This window comes from Onthophagus taurus, chromosome 1, assembly GCF_036711975.1.
Source record: "Onthophagus taurus isolate NC chromosome 1, IU_Otau_3.0, whole genome shotgun sequence".
NCBI lineage: Eukaryota > Metazoa > Arthropoda > Insecta > Coleoptera > Scarabaeidae > Onthophagus > Onthophagus taurus.
The window spans coordinates 38,803,514-38,826,846 of NC_091966.1; the positions used below are offsets into that span (position 1 = coordinate 38,803,514).

Genomic DNA, 23,333 nt, shown 5'->3' on the forward strand with positions numbered 1-23,333 from the left:
CGTCCCGGACCGGATTCCGGACCGGATCCATCTGCCATAAATTGAAATACTGCGACAGCGATTTTGATATATTACTTCAACCCAACCGATTTTGCTGAAGATCTTGTTACAAAATCAATCTAAGTTAACGTCTCAATTTCATTTTATTTTTTATTAATCCCGACATTATTACTTTCTATTCTATTATTAGGCCGCGCTTATATTGGCGAGCGATTAGCGATGAGCGATGAACGTTGAGCGTTATAACGATGAAGTGTGTATATTAAGCAGAGTCGTAGCACAGCGTATTTAGTATCAGTACCGTGGTAAACATGCTACCGAAGTCAGTGCGTTTGCTGTGGTTATTAGAAAATCCCATTTTATTTAGAAAGATTATATTAAGGAAGCGGAAGAAAAGAATTGGAGTGCATTACCTAAACAGAACTCGTTTGACAAACGGTGAATTTCACCAACTGTACTATGATCTACGAAGAGATCCGTCTAAATTTTTCGAATTTTTACGCATGTCTATTGACACTTTCGATTATATTTTGATACGAATTAAGGAAAGGCTTCGGAAGAAAGTAACTAATTTTAAGAGACCCATATCTCCGGTAGAAAGGCTTTATTTAACATTAAGGTAGGTACACAAAAATAGTGACAAGTACACTAATATTTATTGCATAAAATTAGATGTATAGAGTAATTCTGCAGACCCAGAATCTTCTATTGTTATATTTTCACGGGTCAAGCCGAAACATGCTATAATTTTCGTCACATTGACTAATTGGTTGATATTGAATACCTTTTCCCACTGTTAAATTTTCGCCAGAGTTTGTATGTAATCCAGGCTGGGATCGTACTTGATCGAAGTTTTCATTTCCGTAAAGTTGAAGATTTGTGTAATTTTCTTGACGTTGAACAGACTGCATAGTGTTTTGTTTGCGTCGCACGGCCTCGGTGATAACTTCTTGTATTTTTGCTCGCACTTCCAATTTTTCTAAACAGTCCATGTCCGTAAAATAGGGCAGCAGACTCATTAAAAAATGATAATCGGGGTTACCTGTCATATCAACATCTTTCTTAAATTCCTGCTCTAATAAATCTAGTTTCTTTTGCTCTAATTCCAAGTAATGTCTGTCGATTTCGTTTTGTGCAGGTCTTTTCTTATTACGACATGTTGGTGTTGCGAATGTCTTTCTTTGCGTTGTACAAGATGAAGGACGTGAAGAGCTAGTTGATGGTGATGAAGGTTCATGTTGTATGGTATCTGACTCTTCATTATTAACGTTTTCTGCAGTTTGTTCTTCATCCTCACTATCGGTGTTCTCGGGTTCCTTCGAGAGGTGGCCAGTTGTTGTACTTGGAAGCATGCTATCTTTTACAAATAGCATATCAAAAAATGGCCATTTTGACTTATAATTGTCATTTTCTGAGCCGGAGCGTTTTTTCGGAATTTTATGCAGTTCAACCCAAAACTTATCTTTTAAATTTTTCCACTTCCCCTTCGCAGCTTGTCCTGGAAAGAATTTGTATTTAATTAGTTGTTATGATATTTCAGGTTCTTGTCTACAGGACTCTCATTCCGAAATTTAGCAACAACTCTGAGAATGGGAGTTTGTACCGTTAGCAAAATTGTTCATGAAACATGTGAAATAATATGGAATGAATTTGTTGACGAATTCATGCCAGTTCCTAGTCAAGAGCAATTACAAACTGTAGCAGAAGGATACTACAGACGTTGGAAGTTTCCAAATTGCGTAGGGTCAATTGACGACAAGCATTGCCAAATAAAATGCCCACCAGGAAGTGGTTCTCGCTATTTTAATTATCTGAAGTATTTCTCTGTGATCTTACAAGCAGTAGCTGATGCTGACAAAAAATTTATCACAATCGAGGTTGGCGCCAGAGGAAAGCAAAGTGATGGCGGAATATTTTCATCTTCGCAACTCTTTAATCTACTTGAAAATAAGGTATTTAATATGCCGCCAGACAGAGAACTATTTGGTACAAACATTAAAGTACCTCATGTTTTAATTGGTGACGAGGCATATCCGTTGAAGACTTATTTGATGAGACCATATCCTTCCAGAAATCTCGATCCCGTCAAAGAAAACTTCAATAATCGCTTGTCAATAGCTAGAAAATGCATTGAATGTGCTTTTGGCATACTACGTGCTAAATGGCGTATCTTGGGCAAGGATATCGAAGTTAACCCAGAAAAAGCGGCAAATATAGTAAAATGTACGTGTATTTTACATAATATTGTGAGACATCGAGATGACAATAGTGACTTACATTACTGTCAAGAGGTGGTACATTATTTTCCAGAAAATCAGCGTGAAACAGAATGGTTGCCACCTCCTCAAGAAGGACACGGAGGAGCTCGTAGAAGTTCAGCACGAGCGAAACAGATACGAGAATCTTTTGCAAATTACTTTGTAGATTTTTGAACGACAAAAAAATACGTGTATACTTGTACATTTAAGTGTTTTTTGACTAACCTGATAATCCAATACATGTGCCAACATCTCCCCATAACTTTCTTGTTATCTCCGTTTTTTTGTAATCTGGGTGTTGATCATTCCATAGTACCGGTTTTGTTTGCACTTCCGAAATTAATATTTCACGACAACTATTCGAAAATTTTGCTTTTGAACACATTTTTGCGAAAAACTTCAAAACAAATAGTCACATAATCTCAATACGTGCTGCGACCGCTTGTATCTATCGCTCATAATTCAAGTCGTCTTGAATGCAAATGTAACGCACATCCACCGCTTAGCGTTACCGCTCATCGCATTCTCATATTCTCATATTCTTCGGAACGGGCTCTCGACCGAGGTCCTCCTGCCCTTGCTGAACTCTCATCCATATAATAATTTACTTCATATTCAACAAATAATTAATTGACATCCTGTAAAGGGTTGTTATCCGAAAGAATTGGCGATGTGAGAGTGTGGTTTTCGGATATTTTTAAGTTGCTTTTATTAGCAAGTGTGTCTAAAAAAAAAATTCGTTCCGAAATTGGAGTTATTCTGTATTTTTCGTAAAGAAGGGATCATAAAGTGGGTTTGTAGGGCTTCTTAGTGTTGTTTTGCATCTTAAACACGCTCTCTCAGCAATTTGAAGATTTCGTCTGACTTGGTTTCGCACAAAATTGCTGCTCCATAATCCAAAATCGGTATTTAGATGGTTTTATAAACGTGGGCTGCTCATTTAAAACTAACGCCTATCTTTTTATATGTTAGACATCTCATCAAAATATTTAGCCCTAGTTTTAGACTTCATTTTAGATTTTTTAGTGTAAATATTAAATTTTAATTTGTTATCTAGATCAATTCCTAAATACTTACACCTTAATTGGAGTAATCAACATATTGGTCATCGATATTTTAGGCGATCTATCAGATATTCGTTGCTTCCTTCCTCCCATGATCCGTCGTAATCTTTGTTTTTCCCTGATTTTCCCCCATATTGATTATGCTGACACGGCATATCCTGATCTTTCGGTAACACTACGAAACAAACTGCAAAGACTTCAAAATAACTGCATACGGTATATCTTTGATCTCGAGAGATCTCAACACATAACCCCATACCGTAATTATTTGCAGATATTAAGCTGTCAGAACCGTAGATCGTTTCGTATATTAACTATAGTTCATTTTTTTTCTATAATACCTGTCAAATTGTTGTAAAGTTGGCAAAATTAACAGGGAGTTTTGTTTTATCATGTTTTGATATAAATATGTCACACTGACGTTTGATCTTTCGTTATTCAAAAAGAAAAGGTGCATAAAAAACGCTTTTACAATAAATATGTACTTCGTTAAAATAGTATTTATCTAAAAATTTATTAGTATTTTAACCTCAACTATTTAGTTATTGAAAATGTTACTAAAAATCAGGAAAACAACATAAATTTTATAAGGGTCTTTTATAAGGGTCTAGATCTCAGTTAGATTCTGTGCTTATGTTCCCGACCCATAGTACCGAGGTTTACCATAAATCGTTTGCTGTGCAGGCAGTAACCCTTTGGAATAGTCTGCCTGCTGAGATCCGTAATATTCCTCACCTTGTAACATTTAAAAACTACCTAAAACATCATTTGTTGGCTCTCCAAGTATCTTCCTGAGAACTTTTTTTCTCCCTTTTCTTCTCTTCTTCTATTTTTCTTCTCTTCTCTTCTTCTTTTATTCCAGCAACTATCATTATGCACCGTTTTTAGTGACCATAAGTTTAGCATAGCAGCTTGCCGTTTATTCATTGTTTTTCTTATATAACTTAGTATACTGCTGATTGATTGGGTTGTTTGGAAGATATCGCTTACGCGATAAATCGACCCTTTTGCCCGTATTTATGCATTAAGTTAAATGTATACATTTTCTTTAATTTGTATTTTTTGTTTCTTATTATGGCAATAAATTTATTTATTATTATTTATTATATTCCATGGAACGGTAATAACAACTGTGTTTTTTGTGGGTTAATTTTGAAGATTTTCTATTGCTCCATATTCTATTTCTATTTGGCGAGTATTTGCAGCTTTTTTTATTGCTTCCTCTCCTCTTCATTCTTCATCACCACATTGATATCTTAGATCCATTTTTTCCTAACCTGTTCCAAACCTTAAGTAGAATTCTCTTTTTACTCATTTGGCGTAGATGTCCATACCATTTTAGTTGCTTTTCATTTATAGTATCTATTATTGAGTTTTGAGCCGTCATTCTTCTTCTTATTTCCTTATTTTCAATTCGGTGCATCATGGTTATGCCGCAGCATCTTCTCCAATCATCTCTGCTGTTAGCAGTAGAAAGCCAGTTCTATCTTTGGCAGAGTTTCCAAATCACTGCATTCAATCATTTCAATATCAAAAAGGTCTTCACTGCCTTCATTAACCTCTACATTGGTGGCAGAATCGAATGGCCCGTTCGGACGTAAGCCGACTTCTTTTCACAGTTTTAATACAGCTGTAGGCGATAAAGCTTCTTTCTGTTGCTGCACTCGACGCAGGCATACTTAGTATGTTGACCGCTACTTTACTTAATGTCGATCCAAAACCCACCATACAACGGGATGTAATTTTTCCACGGATTTTAAATCATATGGTTTTCCAAATAGCTCTTCTTTAGATCGATAGAAGGCCAATTATGCCATTACCTCTGCAGACTCATCCGGGCTTGTTACAGTAGCCATATTGTCTATAAACTTTGTTTCTTGTATTTGTTCTTCTCTATTAAGATGAATTGTATTAAAATTTGGATCTAGAATATTAGCAGCACGACGGATTGGATTTATTGCCATTTGCTTTCTCTTAACTAAAAAGTTTTTTACTTCCCTTTCTTCTTAGTTAAGCAAAGCGCTTGGGGAAAGGGTTGTTTCAAAATGACATTCCAACTCATAAAAGCATTCAGCTATTTGGCTTAACCTTGGTTTATCTCCTTCCACTTGGGTTATGTATTTAACAATAGGGTTTATTAGGTGATAAAAGTTTGAAATTTTACCCAAAAATATCCTCATGCAATATCAATTTTGCAACTCGTTTACTAAGTATATCTTCAACTGTTTCACAAACTCCTAATATTTTTAATGGATATTTTGTATCAAGAAGACTTTTTAAATTATGAATAATTGATTCCCATAGTGTATTCACAGGTTATTTTCAGGAAATGGCTACTTTGGTGTGTTTTGCTCTTTGGTGAGTTTGCATTTTTTTGAATGTAGCCAATAAGATGTAAGAATTGTTAATTTCTTTGATGACAGTCTTAACATCTTCCATAATAGTAGACATAGTTTTCATTTTTGAAATGGTTCCAATTAACAAATTTAGCGTATGAGCAATGCATCCATAAACAGAAATATGTATATTGTCAATTACATTGTGATTGTGATTTCAAATGTTTGAAAAATGATTGCCATTGATTATTTTCAGCAATGGCAAATGGAATACCTGTAGCATAAACAACCCTAGTTAATAGTTGATCTAACTTCTAGAGTGTCATAGAGTCATTCGATGAGGGTCTTAACTTCTTATCTGATGTTGATGTATCATCCACAACCATTCCATCGTCATCTAAAAATAAAATTTAAGCAAATAATTTCAATATGCATAGCTGCCAGCTAGTTTTCTTTCGCTTGTCGCAAATATTTTCTAACCTTACCAATCGTTGAAGAAGTTCAACTATTAGTTGAAAAGAAAGTAGAAGAAATCTTCTCCTTTTGCTTTTTGTCAAACATTTGTTTCATGCCTATTGGACATTGTAAACATCTTAATAAATGTTTCGTCATTCTTGTGGCATTTTTTATATATTCAGAAGGGCAAAACATACAAATGTACATTATTTTTCCATTAACTTTCTTCATATTAAAATAATTCCACCATTACTGTTCGGTTTAGTCACAACTTTGCTTTTACCGTCCATTCTTCCCGCATCTGCCATGCCATATTTCACACAATAATAAATGCACAAACCTAAACACTCTCATTCACGTCATATTGAGTCTTATCTTTGTTCATTTCTATATTTAACATATACCTCATATCGTCTTAATCCTCTGCAAAAACTATTTGGTCATATTCCCATTAAGTTGCTTTTCATTTTCCAATGTTTAAGGGTTGGGTGAATATAGATCCTAAATATTGTGGGAAAGAGGAAGCATCCCTGTTTGACATCTTTTGTAGGAGAAAAAACATCAGTTGTGAGTTATTGTTGTGATTATCAGTTTCAATTTTAATTAATATTTACTTTTGCAATTGTCTTTATTTAGTATACTAGTTCTAGGCGGGATAGTAAAGCTGGTGCAAATGTTTATTCCACCGTTCAATGTTTACATTAAAATTCAGCTTCGCAAAATGCAGATCGCGCTAGTATCTCGTTACTGGCTACGACAATATTTACGATCGGCTCGTTGAAATAAGAGGCGACGATGCCGGAATATCGCGAATTTGCACGTTTCAGCTAATAACGGACCGGGGATAGTATCGAATGACGTCACCCATGAATACAAACCCCAAGCTTAAGCGCACTTGCAATTTACGCTTTAGTTGATCGGTCGAATTATGGGTCCCATGTCAAAATAAACATATTCCTGTATCGCACCAACACAATTTCTGTTAACAATTTTTCAAAATTTGGCTCTTAAATAGAAAATCGTTAAATTAATAAAAATCTATTAATTATAACCTTGTGTTATAACGTTTTATGTTATAATCGTATAAGAGTTTATATTAAAATAGTGTGTGTAATAGTTGTTGTTTAAAAGACCTTCGATTCAAATGCAATTTATTTTAATGGTCATATAAACACCAGCACGTTTAATTAGTTGTCGAGTAAATATTTGTTTTATACAATGTGTTTCAGAATATCTGATTCAAAGTAATTTATTTCACATAAAGGAAGTGTTAATACCATTAGATGGCATTAGATCTTGAGGAAAAAGTATTAGGTAAGTTGTATTAAAATATTCGGCGACAACATAAGAAAAATAAGGAAACTATTTGCTTCATCATAATGATTGTTTCCTGTTGATTTGGAATTAAACATCCTTCTCATCACCTTCGACTCATGTATTTGAGCAAAATTCTTAGCTTTTAAGCATATTTGGACATCCCTAACTTCCATAATCTTCAGATGGTTCAAATGGCCTTCATTATTAATCGTATGTGTAGCAATTTCTTTCCCGTAAAACATGGTTTGGAGCCAAATTCCAAACATAATTCTTGAAACTGTCGGTGAAAATTCGGTGTTTGGGATTCACGCCAAAAATATACATCCCCATATACTTCCCTTCCTCACGAAATAGCTTTTTCTCCTTATACTCTTTATCTCTCAATGGGAGTAGATGCTGGGGAAAGATCTGATTTAACCTTCCTAAGCTGGAAATATTCACTTGATGGCAATCAAGATGTATCGGCCCCTACAGTCCCTTATAATTCTTTGGAGTTGTTTTTTCAAACTTTTTTTTTGCAAATTTTGGTTTCCCTTCTTAGAATTTTTCTTATTTCGAGTGTACTTTATTGATATTTTTCGCTTTTTCCTTCTTTTTCTGTCTGTGTCTTTTCTTGTTTTTTTACCCAACCCAACCTACCAATTTTTCTTTCCAGACTTTATTTTATAACCATCTGGGTTGTGAAATGATAGACCACTCCCCTTACTCTTGGTTTTAGATATGAAATACTTCGATCACCCATTTCTAAGCCATTAATCTTAAGCCCACGACCAACCCATCTACATAAGCCACCAAATCAATACTCCGTTCCTTATCGAATCTCAGACCACTATCATAGAAGAGATTACGTAGCGTTGAACCCAATGCAAACTCAGCTATAAGAAAGAAACTTCAAAGCTATAGAACACGTCCACTATTCTCATTAAATAATTCTTGATGCCTCCTTTTTTCAGTGCTTTAGTGATCATTGCTCAAGGAGTCGGGTAATGTCCATCATAAATTCATCTCTAGCAAAACTGTATATTCCAAGCAAGCTTACGTAAATAACTATAAGTATCGCAGGGAGTTTGATAAAACATAAATCGGTTATGACTCATGGATCAACGATCAGTAAGTTTGATTATACCATCATCTATCTCAATTGGATTTCAAACCTTTATTTTGGTATTGGCATAATCCGCCCATTGAACTACTTTAGTTCTATAGTTTAAACCCCTTTTTCGGTTATTTCTAGACGATTCATTTCATCATCAAAGATCATCGTTTCCGTTTCCGCAAACTGGTATCTCTCAACCCAACCTTTAACAGTCACTCTGGTTCAACTCTTTGATCTTCTTTTTCGTGTTCTGTTCTATCCTTCCCATCAAATCTTGGGATATCTTCGTTATGCTTAGAACGTACTCTTTAAATACGAAGCCCTTGAAATATACACTTTTTAAAATCTTTAAAATCAGTACTTCCCATTGAAATGGTCATTGTAGTGAATATCCGTTTCTTTCGGGTTGGACAAATCGAGAATGAGTCAGGGATGACAAGGATGATGGAGTCGCAGGCTACCAACTCACTGAGGAGCTTTCAAGATAGAAGAATATTTATTTGATAGGAGTGCTCTTCAAGTTATTAAAGGACTCCATAAACAAATCCAATCTTTTTTCTTACCAATGTCGTATTCTGCACACATTTAGTAATACACTAATACATTAATTTCAATAATACTGATGGACATTGCGATTTTCTTTCCTCTTTAATATAAAGACTATCCATATACCATGAGATTCAGATTTAATTCCTGGCATTGCCAAGTCTTCTCATTTCATAAACATTTTCTATACATATGTATATCTATACTACATGGCAAACTTTTCTATGCAAATTACCTAAACATCAATGAATCTCATAAACCGTTTGAAACATGGATGTTTCTGGCATGAAGTTAAAGTTGTTGTGTATGCAGATTAAAATGGCTAAACGAAATAGATATAATTCAAGTCACTATTTCGAGCTATTAAGTAGAGTTCTTTCTCTAACAAATCAATTTTTGGAGGTAGCTAACTATCTGGGTGTTGATGTTGATGCCGTACCGTTTGAAATATCGGACCATGTACTAGCAGTACATGATAAAACTACATTCTGGCTATCACAATCTCACACATAAATAGATTGTTTCAACTCATCGAATCCTGATGGTCTTAGATCTCTCGTCAGAGTATATTCAGCAACTTGAAATACAACGAAAATCGTTTGGGAGTGCTAATACATCTCAGGAAGTGGTTGAACACTGGGTACATGTTTTAAAATGACTGGAGTTATGATCATGGATTTGATATAATGAAAGTTTAAGACCACTATTGAATGTATTAACACGGAGAACTTTAAACTAATATTCAAAAAAGTGCATTCTTTCAGAGTCTACTTCCCGATGAAACGTTGCGAAAGAGGTGATCTTCTACGTATTTAGCTATGTATTATTTATATAGAGCTCCTTATATCTTCTGAACACTTTTGACCGATGTGAGATAAGGACGATGATTGAGCAACTTACAAGAATATGGATGAATAGGAATCCATTGACTAAGAGATGTCTTGGACCTCAAACCTTTAATCAGACATAACATTTTCTAATTCAAACCAATAACGATTTTTAATACATTTTCTTTATTATTTTATATTTAACTTCGAATTTCATTAACACACTTAAGTATAAATTGAAAAAATTAAAAGCATAATAACCTATTGCAACTGCGATTAATTAGCTTAATAATGATTGAAGGGATTAATTTATGATAATAAATTTATTATTACGAATCTATATTTATCACAACAATTAAATCTTATTATTTCTTATTTTCAAGGAAGTACTTTACACGAAACCAATCATTATTGGTAACTTATCTTCTCCGTATAACCTCGTCACAAGATTACCTCATCCAAAAAGCCTTTCAGGTCAACAAACATGTCCTGTCATTGTTAAATACATTCGACCTTCACAATTCTTTAGAATAATCGCTGTCACAGACACAGTGATTATATACGTACATATACAAGAAGTGTGTGTATCCTTAATCGTTCCTTACGATCTCGTATGGGGTATTTTAAGCGGCACGTTAATCGAAGAGGAGGAGGAAAAATTTTTTCTTCTTCTTTGGAGACGAGGCCAAGAGCGTACGTCTTGATGGATGGAGAGGCGATGAAATATGGCCGAAATAATTACACGCCGACTTTTGTGGCGATTTGTTTACCGATGTATACGCGCACTTACGCTCGATAATTAACCGAGAGCTTTATGCTTAAAATGAAAGACCATCTGGTGAGGTCATTTAGGAAGTTATCGCAAAACTTCCGCGTTTATTTTCATGTAATTTTTTTGGTTTATTATTAGCGTTAGAAATTAATGGATGTATTAAAGGGTGAATGAAATAAAATTTTTGCACACCTCGCGTATCCGTCAAGTTTATTCTGATCCTAACAAATAGCCCCGCGACTCAAGATTAATACCGAGCTATTACATTTTATAGCACGGGATAATTGAACTCTTTGTCTCCTTTATTACCGCTAGTCGGATACTAAATATCCCCAGCTATTCCATCCCTTTACCAGTAATTCGAAAACAAACTCTCTCTAACGAACAGGCGGTTTCTAAAGTTCCATTCGTTATTCACCCGCCTCGAGACGATTAATTTACGACTGCCATAAGTAATGAAATTGTATAAATCTAACTTGTAACAATCGATTACGGCAGATTTGTGATTTTTAAACTCCCGTTGACAGAAGAATGTCGACTTGCACAATCCAGTTATTGGTCAAAGCACCAGCTCACCTTCAGCTTCGCTTCAAAACACCGCATTCCTAATTCTCTATACCATACTACGCAGTTGAGCAATGTGTTTACCTACGATTCTACGTGTTCGTATATCTCTTTCGCGTCAGAAAACACATGTAACATTGATGGTATCAATTTCAGAATTTGTTTACAATGTTAGAGACGTCGGAATATATTGTGATAGTAATGTTGTAACGTTTACGACCACGTACAAATCATAATAAGATTTAGATTAAATTTGAATCGTAATTTTATTAAATCTTTGACATGTATATTAACATAATTGGAATAGTTTTAGTGGATTTCATCCCACACATTTTAAATAATCACCTGTATATTGGTCTCACGTCCAGAATGAGAATGTGTACACCGTTCAAATGTCGCGTCCTTGTCGTTTTCCTCACCGGTAACAAGCAAGCGAGCACCGTTCCAGCCACAGCCTTTGAATAATGAATGAATACGTACCATTAAAATGTAAAGTGTAATACCCCAAGATAGTAAAACGGGCGTCGGAGTTGATACCCACGAATTCTGACTTAACATTTTCACCACTTGCATTTTTTGTAGGAAGACGAGGAAGCCGTCAGACCTAAGAAATTGAGGATTTGCATAGCCCCCATTATTCATTCTTCCGTTTAATTTTTGACATCAAAGAACCTCCAAATCTTTTAAAATTTCACTACTCGTAATTCTAAGATGAATCGTTCACCTTTTCTCTCGCTTCATATATGCAAATATGTCACGAGACGATTAGCGCCTCTTATCGCACACTGGAGAGTCGTTCTCGTGCTACGTACTAATTCCTCCACCTCATAAAACTAGTTTAAACACTGCCCGAGGAATAAGTAAGTAAGAAGGCGAATTAAGATACGCGTATACCATCACACAAAGAGGCAGCTACGTGTGCTCGGAAATCTAATCACTAAATTTGCATGAAGAAACTTATTAGTACTCGCTTATGCATCGTAAATAAGTAATCTAACCGCGGTGACAAGCAGAGAGGCGTGATTCTTCTTTTTGCAACATGTTCCAAGGAGGAAACGACTGGATCCGAAGGCCATAAAGAGCACCTGGTGTCGGGACGCGCGACCCCTCGACCCCTTTATAACCTCCATTGAAGGATATTGTCTCTAGATCTGACGCGAAAAAAGAACGTGGTATAAACGTATTGATCGTTCGATACAAAATAGCTACGTATAAATCATATAGCCAAGGGACGAAACGTGAATTTTTCAAGCTATTCCCTCCACTAAAGTCACCGAGATATATCTTACCCCCCAAGGGAGTTTATAAAAGTTAGAAAAAGTTGTGTTGAATGAGTTCTTTTCTATCCATTCTATCTCTATCCAATTAAATTCGAAATGTTATGCAAAATAAAATACACAAGAAAACTTTTCATGTAACGTAGTCGTTTTTTCGATAAAAATATTCATTACTGATAAATTTTTTGTGATATTAAAAAATCCCATGTATTTCTGGGATTTAAAAAACGATTTGTGTTAAATGAAAGGTTAAAATGCATTCTTTAAAATGATATATGATAACCTCTATGTTAATAATTAAGATTTTGAGGAAAATGCATTAGAAAACGTGCTGAAATATCAAGACAAGACGAAAAAATTTTTCAGAAATCGATATTAAAAAATCACATGCACCATATTTTTACCACCATTATGTACCAAATAAAAGCTAGAAATGTCTTTTTCAAAATGATGTATGAACCCCTATGTTAATAATTAAGATTTTGAGGAAACACGCTGCAATATCAAGATAAGAAGGAAGAAATTTTTCAGAAATCGCTATTAAAAAATCACTTGCTCCATATTTCTAGGATTTAAGAAACGATTTATATATTAAATGAAAGCTTAAAGTGTCCTCTTCAAAATGATATAGGATAACCTCTATGTTAATAATTAAGATTTTGAGGAAACCGTATTAGAAGAAATGTTGAAAAATTTAGGACAAGAGGGAACATTTTTTTAGTAACCGATATATAAAAAATCGCTTGTCCCATATTTCTAGGATTTAAAAAACGATTTATATATTAAATGAAAGCTTGAAATGTCCTCTTCAAAACGATGTATGATAACCTCTATATTAATTATTAAGATTTTGAGAAAAACATGCTGAAATATCAAGACAAGACGGAAGAAATTATTTAGAAATCGATATTAAAAAATCGCTTGCTCCATATTTCTAGGATTTAAGAAACGATTTACATACCAAATAAAAGCTAGAAATGTCTTCTTCAAAATGATGTATGATAACCCCTATGTTAATAATTAAGATTTTGAGGAAAACGTGTTAAAAGAAATGTTGAAAAATCAGGATAAGAGGGAACATTTTTTAGTTACCGATATTAAAAAAATCGATTGCCCCATATTTCTAGGATTTAAGAAACGATTTATATACTAAATGAAAGCTGAAAATGTCCTCTTCAAAATGATGTATGATAACCTCTATGTTAATAATTAAGATTTTGAGAAAAACATGCTGAAATATCAAGACAAGACGGAGGACATTTTTCAGAAATCGATATTAAAAAATCACTTGCTCCATATTTCTAGGATTTAAGAAACATTTTATATATCAAATGAAAGCTAGAAATGTCTTCTTCAAAATGATGTATGATAACCTATATGTTAATAATTAAAATTTTGAAGAAAACAAGCTGAAATAGCAAGACAAGACGGAAGAAATTTTTCAGAAATCGATATTAAAAAATCACTTGCTCCATATTTTTAGGATTTAAGAAACGATTTATATACCATATAAAAATTAAGAATGTCTTCTTCAAAATGATATATAATAACCTCTATGTTAATAATTAAAATTTTGAGGAAAACGTATTAGAAGAAATGTTGAAAAATCAGGACAAGAGGAAACATTTTTTTAGTAACCGATATTTAAAAATCGTTTGTCCCATATTTCTAGGATTTAAGAAACGATTTATATACTAAATGAAAGCTTAAAATGTCCTCTTCAAAATGATGTATGATAACCTCTATGTTAATAATTAAGATTTTGAGAAAAAGATGCTGAAATATCAAGACAAGACGGAGGACATTTTTCAGAAATCGATATTAAAAAATCACTTGCTCCATATTTCTAGGATTTAAGAAACGTTTTATATACCAAATGAAAGCTAGAAATGTCTTCTTCAAAATGATGTATGATAACCTATATGTTAATAATTAAAATTTTGAGGAAAACGTATTAGAAGAAATGTTGAAAAATCAGGACAAGAGGAAACATTTTTTTAGTAACCGATATTTAAAAATCGCTTGTCCCATATTTCTAGGATTTGAGAAACGATTTATATACTAAATGAAAGCTTAAAATGTCCTCTTCAAAATGATGTATGATAACCTCTATGTTAATAATTAAGATTTTGAGAAAAACATGCTGAAATATCAAGACAAGACGGAGGACATTTTTCAGAAATCGATATTAAACAATCACTTGCTCCATATTTCTAGGATTTAAGAAACGTTTTATATACCAAATGAAAGCTAAGAATTTCTTCTTCAAAATGATATAGGATAACCTCTATGTTAATAATTAAGATTTTGAGGAAAACGTATTAGAAGAAATGTTGAAAAATCAGGACAAGAGGGAAAATTTGTTTAGTAACCGATATTTAAAAAATCGCTGGTCTCATATTTCTAGTATTTAAGAAACGATTTATATACCAAATGAAAGCTAGAAATGTCTTCTTCAAAATGATGTATGATAACCTATATGTTAATAATTAAAATTTTGAAGAAAACAAGCTGAAATAGCAAGACAAGACGGAAGAAAGTTTTCAGAAATCGACATTAAAAAATCACTTGCTCCATATTTCTAGGATTTAAGAAACGATTTATATACCAAATGAAAGCTAGAAATGTCTTCTTCAAAATGATGTATGATAACCTCTATGTTAATAATTAAGATTTTGAGGAAAACGTATTAGAAGAAATGTTGAAAAATCAGGACGAGAGGGAACATTTTTTTAGTAAACGATATTTAAAAAATCGCTCGTCCCATATTTCTAGGATTTAAGAAACGATTTATATATTAAATGAAAGCTTAAAATGACCTCTTCAAAATGATGTATGATAACCTCTATGTTAATAATTAAGATTTTGAAGAAAACAAGCTGAAATATCAAGACGAGACGGAAGAAATTTTTCAGAAATCGATATTAAAAAAATCACTTGCTCCATATTTCTAGGATTTAAGAAACGATTTATATACCATATGAAAACTAAGAATGTCTTCTTCAAAATGATATATAATAACCTCCATGTTAATAATTAAAATTTTGAGGAAAACGTATTAGAAGAAATGTTGAAAAATCAGGACAAGAGGGAACATTTTTTTAGTAACCGATGTTTAAAAAATCGCTTGCCCCATATTTATAGCATTTAAGAAACGATTTATATACCAAATGAAAGCTAAAAATGTCTTCTTCAAAATAATGTATGATAACCCCAATGTTAATAATTAAGATTTTAAGGAAAACATTCTGCAACATCAAGACAAGCGGGAAGAAATTTTTCAGAAATCGATATTAAAAAATCACTTGCTCCATATTTCTAGGATTTAAGAAAAGATTTATATACCAAATGAAAGCTAGAAATGTCTTCTTCAAAATGATGTGTGATAACCTCTATGTTAATAATTAAGATTTTAAGGAAAACATGCTGAAATATCAAGACAAGAGGGAAAAAAATTTTCAGAAATCGATATTAAAAAATCACTTGCTCCATATTTCTAGGATTTAAGAAACGATTTATGTACCAAATGAAAGCTAAGAATGTCTTCTTCAAAATAATATATGATAACCTCTATGTTAATAATTAAGATTTTGAGGAAAACATGTTGAAATATCAAGACAAGACGGAAGAAATTTTTCAGAAATCGATATTAAAAAATCACTTGCTCCATATTTCTAGGATTTAAGAAACGATTTATGTACCAAATGATAGCTAAGAATGTCTTCTTCAAAATGATGTAGGATAACGTCTATATTAATAATTAAGATTTCGAGAAAAACATGCTGAAATATCAAGGCAAGACGGAAGAAATTTTTCAGAAATCGATATTAAAAAATCACTTGCTCCATATTTCTAGGATTTAAGAAACGTTTTATATACCAAATGAAAGCTAGAAATGTCTTCTTCAAAATGATGTATGATAACCTATATGTTAATAATTAAAATTTTGAGGAAAACGTATTAGAAGAAATGTTGAAAAATCAGGACAAAAGGAAACATTTTTTTAGTAACCGATATTTAAAAATCGTTTGTCCCATATTTCTAGGATTTAAGAAACGATTTATATACTAAATGAAAGCTTAAAATGTCCTCTTCAAAATGATGTATGATAACCTCTATGTTAATAATTAAGATTTTGAGAAAAACATGCTGAAATATCAAGACAAGACGGAGGACATTTTTCAGAAATCGATATTAAAAAATCACTTGCTCCATATTTCTAGGATTTAAGAAACATTTTATATACCAAATGAAAGCTAGAAATGTCTTCTTCAAAATGATGTATGATAACCTATATGTTAATAATTAAAATTTTGAAGAAAACAAGCTGAAATAGCAAGACAAGACGGAAGAAATTTTTCAGAAATCGATATTAAAAAATCACTTGCTCCATATTTTTAGGATTTAAGAAACGATTTATATACCATATAAAAATTAAGAATGTCTTCTTCAAAATGATATATAATAACCTCTATGTTAATAATTAAAATTTTGAGGAAAACGTATTAGAAGAAATGTTGAAAAATCAGGACAAGAGGGAAAATTTGTTTAGTAACCGATATTTAAAAAATCGCTCGTCCCATATTTCTAGGATTTAAGAAACGATTTATATACCAAATGAAAGCTAGAAATGTCTTCTTCAAAATGATGTATGATAACCTATATGTTAATAATTAAAATTTTGAAGAAAACAAGCTGAAATAGCAAGACAAGACGGAAGAAAGTTTTCAGAAATCGACATTAAAAAATCACTTGCTCCATATTTCTAGGATTTAAGAAACGATTTATATACCAAATGAAAGCTAGAAATGTCTTCTTCAAAATGATGTATGATAACCTCTATGTTAATAATTAAGATTTTGAGGAAAACGTATTAGAAGAAATGTTGAAAAATCAGGACGAGAGGGAACATTTTTTTAGTAAACGATATTTAAAAAATCGCTCGTCCCATATTTCTAGGATTTAAGAAACGATTTATATATTAAATGAAAGCTTAAAATGACCTCTTCAAAATGATGTATGATAACCTCTATGTTAATGATTAAGATTTTGAAGAAAACAAGCTGAAATATCAAGACGAGACGGAAGAAATTTTTCAGAAATCGATATTAAAAAATCACTTGCTCCATATTTCTAGGATTTAAGAAACGATTTATATACCATATGAAAACTAAGAATGTCTTCTTCAAAATGATGTATGATAACCTATATGTTAATAATTAAAATTTTGAGGAAAACGTATTAGAAGAAATGTTGAAAAATCAGGACAAGAGGGAACATTTTTTTAGTAACCGATGTTTAAAAAATCGCTTGCCCCATATTTATAGCATTTAAGAAACGATTTATATACCAATTGAAAGCTAAAAATGTCTTCTTCAAAATAATGTATGATAACCCCAATGTTAATAATTAAGATTTTAAGGAAAACATTCTGCAACATCAAGACAAGCGGGAAGAAATTTTTCAGAAATCGATATTAAAAAATCACTTGCTCCATATTTCTAGGGATTTAAGAAACGATTTATATATCAAACGAAAGCCTAAAATGTCTTCTTTAAAATGATAATATGATAGATTATCCTACTAAGATATTTCTTAATATTGTAGTAATTATCTGCCCTCCCACATAATTCCCATTGAGAAACTTTCATGAAATGATACATTACATAAAAGCCACCCCCCTATATTACCTAGGTGAAATAATCCTCTTACAGTCTTACGACTTCCGACTCTTGAATTCATCTCAAGACCCCGGATGATCAGGGTGTTTTTGAGGTAGATTATTCCCAATAATGAAATTCACCCGTATTCGAATCGTCGAAACTTTGGCTCGCGTCGAAGACGACCCTAACTGAAACGCTGGAATATTTCGCATTATTTTGGCGGTTGAGGAATTTATTGCAAAGCCAAGTTGTGAGAACTCGCCGGAGCGGAACCGGAACGGTATTTATCTACCGGAGGGGCTCGGAGACTGTATTTTCTTCTTATGAAAGAGGAAATGTTTAAAGGTGCTTAAAGTTTTCAGTGATTAAAAATTGTTTGAGCTATTAAAAAGTTTGCACACGTATAGTTTGGACATCTAATCAATTGGTTCACAAAACATTAAATTTGAAATTTAATTAACGAAACGTAAGCGATAAATTCCGCTTAATAACTCATAAATTACCTAAAAAGCGAGAAGGTGTATTTAACGAAAGGATACGCTCAGACGATACATGATAAGAGCGGGGCGGAATTACAAATGAACCTAAACCCGCGGGAGAGAACCATTGTGTCCCGGTTTGCATTGTTAACATTTGCACTGAAAGGAAAGGACCAAGCTCACGTGTGTTCCCGTAGAGATACCGACGTGTTTGCTTCGTCTCTAATAACTAAACTGCTCGAGACATTCGTAATAAGGTTAGTAATAGTCCAGTGCACCATATATATGATATGGGGCTCCCGGGACGGAAACACCCTCACCCTGATTTGCTGAGTCCAATAAATTATTTTGTCCATTGTCTAAAACCCTCTCACTTCCTCCGCGATCCGCCTACTCTATTTTAAAGCGATTTACTTAATACCGCCGTTAATTCTCAATGAAGCATTAATATTATTTAACGTTCAGACATAGTTAAGTTGGCAAACGAAGTAAAAGTAATTTGCGATCCAGCATGCAAGAAGCGGACGTAGTAAACCCCTTTAGTGTAAACAAAATTCCGACTGCGTAATTAAACCCTAAGGTAGGTGAACCGGAGGCGGTGGAGGCCCCGGTTACTTCTGGACGAAATTAACAAGGCCGTGCAAATTACACGAGTAAACTCTGATGAGGTCTCGGGTATTTTTATTTACTATGCCGGATTCACTTTGCAGTCGGTAATCGTTAATTTTTTATGAAACCATCTCTCTCTCCCTCTAAGAACCACTCAATCCAACTTCTTAACAACTCGAGTTACATAAATAGTTGACGTGAAATTAAAATTAAAAGTAGATGAACGTAAATTGTATTAAATTTCCCAAGATTATAGTGAACAGTAATTTTGAAATGATATTAAGTCAACCATAGATAGCTATGTCCATTAGAGGGTTACCAATTCCGTCGGTAGGAAATTAGGAATTGTTGTAATTAGGCGGCAATTATCCGTCGTTCGGTGGCAGAATTGACGCCGACACGTTTGTGTCCCGTATCCCCCGCATTGGGGTGTCCCGGTCGCAATTATACGGGACGCTTCATGATTGAACGACCAGCGCGCCTGCAGCGCTGCCACCTAGTGGCCGCTTTGCTATCGCTACGGCACTAAAATCGACAGGACGATATCCGCAACAACGGAGCTCAACCGGAACCGTAGCCAACCGGAAGCTTTCTGACAAATACAGGCCACAGAATGAAATATAAACCAAAATAGACAACCTCCCCAATTTATTTCTGCTTTAACTTATTGAATATTATACTAGGTATAGTCTATTTTTTAATTCGGAGGAGTGTTTTCAAATTGAAGCGCCAAAAAGAAGTGTTGCTATTGATCAGTTTAGTCAGGTAGGGTTCGCAACATAGCTGGGAATATTTTTACACCCAACAGAGTAAGGTGGACTCTTTCTAATTTCAAGCAACTAAAATCGGCTGGAGGAGATGAAATTCTGCCTATTTTTCTGCAAAAAGGCTTAGAAGACCTGTTCCCAGTAATAATATCCCTAGCTGTCCCAGTCTTAGCTATATACCCACACTTCCTAAAGGTGGTAGGCATTCAAACGCCGACCCCAAGGCATACAGACCAATTAGCCTAAATTCATTTCTTCTCAAAGGGATGGAAAAGATAATCGATCAATACCTTAGAAATGGAGTGCTTGTCACTAATCCACTCTACCCTACCCAACATGTTTACCAGAAAGCAAAATCAACAATTACTGCTCTCCATGCTTTGACTAGCACTTTAGTGGAGGCAATTGCAACCAAAGAGCTAGCCCTATGTGCTTTCATAGACATAGAGAGTACTTTTGATAACACCTCCTATGAATCCATAGAGAAGGCTCTAAACGTAAAAGATATACATATTCGTCGACAATCAAATGGTGTATAGCCATGATGAAAAGTCGGCAGATCACAGCCAGTCTGGGAGGCGAGTCGTTGACTATAAAGGCGCTAAGAGGATGTCCCCAAGGGGGAGTGCTTCCTCTACTATGGTGCCTGGTAGTTGATGACTTGATGAATACCCTAACAAAAAATGGATTCAAGATTCAGGGGTACACTGATGACCTGGTAATCACAATCCGAGGTAAATACGATACAATCATAAGTCAACTAATGCAGAGAGCCCTACTACTCACCAGTACTTGATGTAGAAGCAATGGGCTCAGCATCAATCCAAATAAAATCGAAATAGTCCCTTTCACTCGGAGAAGGAAGCTGCAAATAAAAGCACCCTCCATTGAAAGCAGAACTATTAACCTCAAAACAAAAGTTAAATACTTAGGGGTAACACTAAACAGTAAACTAACCTGGAACTCACACTTAGACAAGGTGAGGAAAAAGGCCATCATGCCAAACCAGATCTGCCACAGGCTCCTAGGTAGGAACTGGGGTCTCAAACCACGAATGGCTCATTGAACCTACGTAGCATAATAATCAGACCCATGGTCGCCTACGCCTCATTGGTTTGGTGGCCAAAAACGAAACATAAGACAGCACAACAACATCTGGCACAAATCCAGTGGTTAGCATGTCTTAATATAACGGGTGCAATGAGATCTTGTCCGACGGCTGCTTCGGAAGCCTTATTCAGTCTCACATCACTCCATTTATACAGAGTGTTTCATTTAAAATGACATATGCTTATATCTCGAAAACCAAAACTCGAATGGAAAAAAGTTTCAAGTAAACTTTTTTTGGTGAAAAGGGGGGAACAGGGTACACATGAGCAGATTTTTTTTCAGGGTTGCGTAGAGGCCCTTCTGACGCCATTTTCATTTTTTCAAATCGCACATTTACTTTTTTCTTTTTTCTTAATTAATTTTTTTCTTAAATTCTGCATTATGAAGATATCTACAAAAAGAAACATAACATATCATTTTTCAAAATGTAATTAAAAAAAATTTATTAATCATCTCATTTTTGAAATCACCTTAGAACATTGATTAAAATTTATAAAGTTACCTTTATACATCGAATAAATGCTCAAAATGATGAGCCATTCACTTCTAAACATTTCTTCAGTTATTGATTCGCAAGTGGCTCTGATACGGTTTTTCATATCGTTTGGTGTTGTTGGAACCTGGTTGTAAACTTTCTCTTTGAGGTTACCCCAAAGAAAGAAATCCGGAGAAGTTAAGTCGGGTGATCTAGCTGGCCAATTCACCGGTCCATTACGTCCTATCCATTTTTCAGGAAACATTTCGTCTAAAACTTCTTTTGCGACTGAGATGGACATCCATCATGCTGATACCATAGCGCAAGTCTTCGCTCCAGAGTAAAGTCTTCCAACAAAACCGGTAAATCGTTCAACAAAAAATCCCGATACTTTCTGCCATTCAAATTGCCATCAATAAAAAAAGGTCCAATTATTTTATTGCCAACAATGCACCAGGCATTAACTGACCAAGGTTTTTGATGATCAACTTGTCTTAGCCAACGAGGATTTTCATGTGACCAGTAGTGCATGTTATGACGATTTACTTGGCCGTGATTGGTGAAAGAATTCGTCGGAAAATAGTACATTGAAGAAAAAATTTTCATTCAATCTTAATTTTTCCGTAGCCCAAGTACAAAATTGCACACGATTTTCGAAATCATCGCCATGTAATTGTTGGTGTAGAGAGACATGATTAACGAATGCCTGAATCTTTTGACAATTGACGGCAACTTACATAAGGATTAACATCTACAGCTGCTAAAGCAGCTATTTGATTTTGTTCATTCGTAACCGATCTTGCACGTGTTCGTTTTTTTCCTCCACGTTACCACATTCCAGAAATTTTGTAACTATTCGATATAAAGTTTTAGGACAAGGAAAAATCTCCAGGAAATTTTCGAACATAAATGCAATGGGCCTCAGCGAAATTTTCACGACTTTCACCGTAAGCTAACACCATCTGAATTTTCTGTGGAGTAGAGAAGTGCTCCATTTTTGCTTTGATCACAATGATTCTTTCGCTTGAAAATTGTATACCACGTGCAAGTTAGCGCACATCCAAACAAAGTTTAGAACAGGATTTACTCGATTTATAAACATTAAAAAGAAAATTTTTAATCAATCTTCTAAGACGATTTCAAAAGCCCTGGTTTTTATTATGATTACATAAATAAGTAATTAAATTTGTAACTACAGTTTACTTAAAATCTTCTCTGGTTTTAAAACTCCCGCCAAAAAATAGCTTTGAAAAATTAAACTGTGTAAATTAAAAAATAATTTCAATATTAACTCCCTAGGGATGAAACTAACTATGTTGTACGGTGTGCAGTAACTAAACTAAAGATACTATTCCCTCAAAAATAGGGGAAACTTATATAGTCTAGTAGTTGATGTAGTTGTTGGGATGTAGTTTGCCACGAAAATGAATTATTAATTACATTTGTAAAAAGTTTGACTTTCGGAGAAACTTTTTAATTTTTGTTGAAACAAAACAGTTCTTCTGTTATAACTTCAAAAATCGATTTTACACAGAAATAAAAATTGCTAAACTAAAAACGTTTGTTTAAAATATTTGAAAAATTCAAGATAAATGATCTTTCCAAGAAATAAAACCTGGCATAAAATTTTTTCCTTCTGTATTAGTAATCAAAGACTGTAAAAAATACGAATCAATTGTAATTAAAGTGATCATAAACTCTGATAAATTTAAAATTC

General features: G+C 33.8%; 2 protein-coding genes across 2 annotated transcripts; one reads left to right on the forward strand and one right to left on the reverse strand.

Annotated features, from left to right (window-relative positions):
- Positions 1-295: 295 nt before the first annotated feature.
- LOC111420179 (uncharacterized) lies at positions 296-2,467 on the forward strand. The gene is made up of 2 exons (XM_071201296.1): positions 296-619; positions 1,541-2,467. Exons 1-2 carry the CDS (start codon positions 312-314, stop codon positions 2,430-2,432), a joined length of 1,200 nt encoding a protein of 399 aa, XP_071057397.1. The 5' UTR covers positions 296-311; the 3' UTR covers positions 2,433-2,467.
- LOC111420180 (uncharacterized) lies at positions 540-2,859 on the reverse strand. The gene is made up of 2 exons (XM_071201297.1): positions 2,484-2,859; positions 540-1,498 (listed from the first exon to the last, which is right to left on the reverse strand). The coding sequence occupies exons 1-2, from the start codon at positions 2,641-2,643 to the stop codon at positions 720-722; spliced, it is 939 nt and encodes a 312-aa protein (XP_071057398.1). The 5' UTR covers positions 2,644-2,859; the 3' UTR covers positions 540-719.
- Positions 2,860-23,333: the final 20,474 nt, after the last annotated feature.

Bases quoted from the DNA above. Each gene is read 5' to 3' on its own strand.
- LOC111420179 (XM_071201296.1), top strand. From the start codon at position 312: ATGCTACCGAAGTCAGTGCGTTTGCTGTGGTTATTAGAAAATCCCATT. The intron at 620-1,540 runs GTAGGTACACAA...ATGATATTTCAG, and splicing joins AGGCTTTATTTAACATTAAG to GTTCTTGTCTACAGGACTCT.
- LOC111420180 (XM_071201297.1), bottom strand. From the start codon at position 2,643: ATGTGTTCAAAAGCAAAATTTTCGAATAGTTGTCGTGAAATATTAATT. The intron at 1,499-2,483 runs GTTAGTCAAAAA...AATTCTTTCCAG, and splicing joins CACATGTATTGGATTATCAG to GACAAGCTGCGAAGGGGAAG.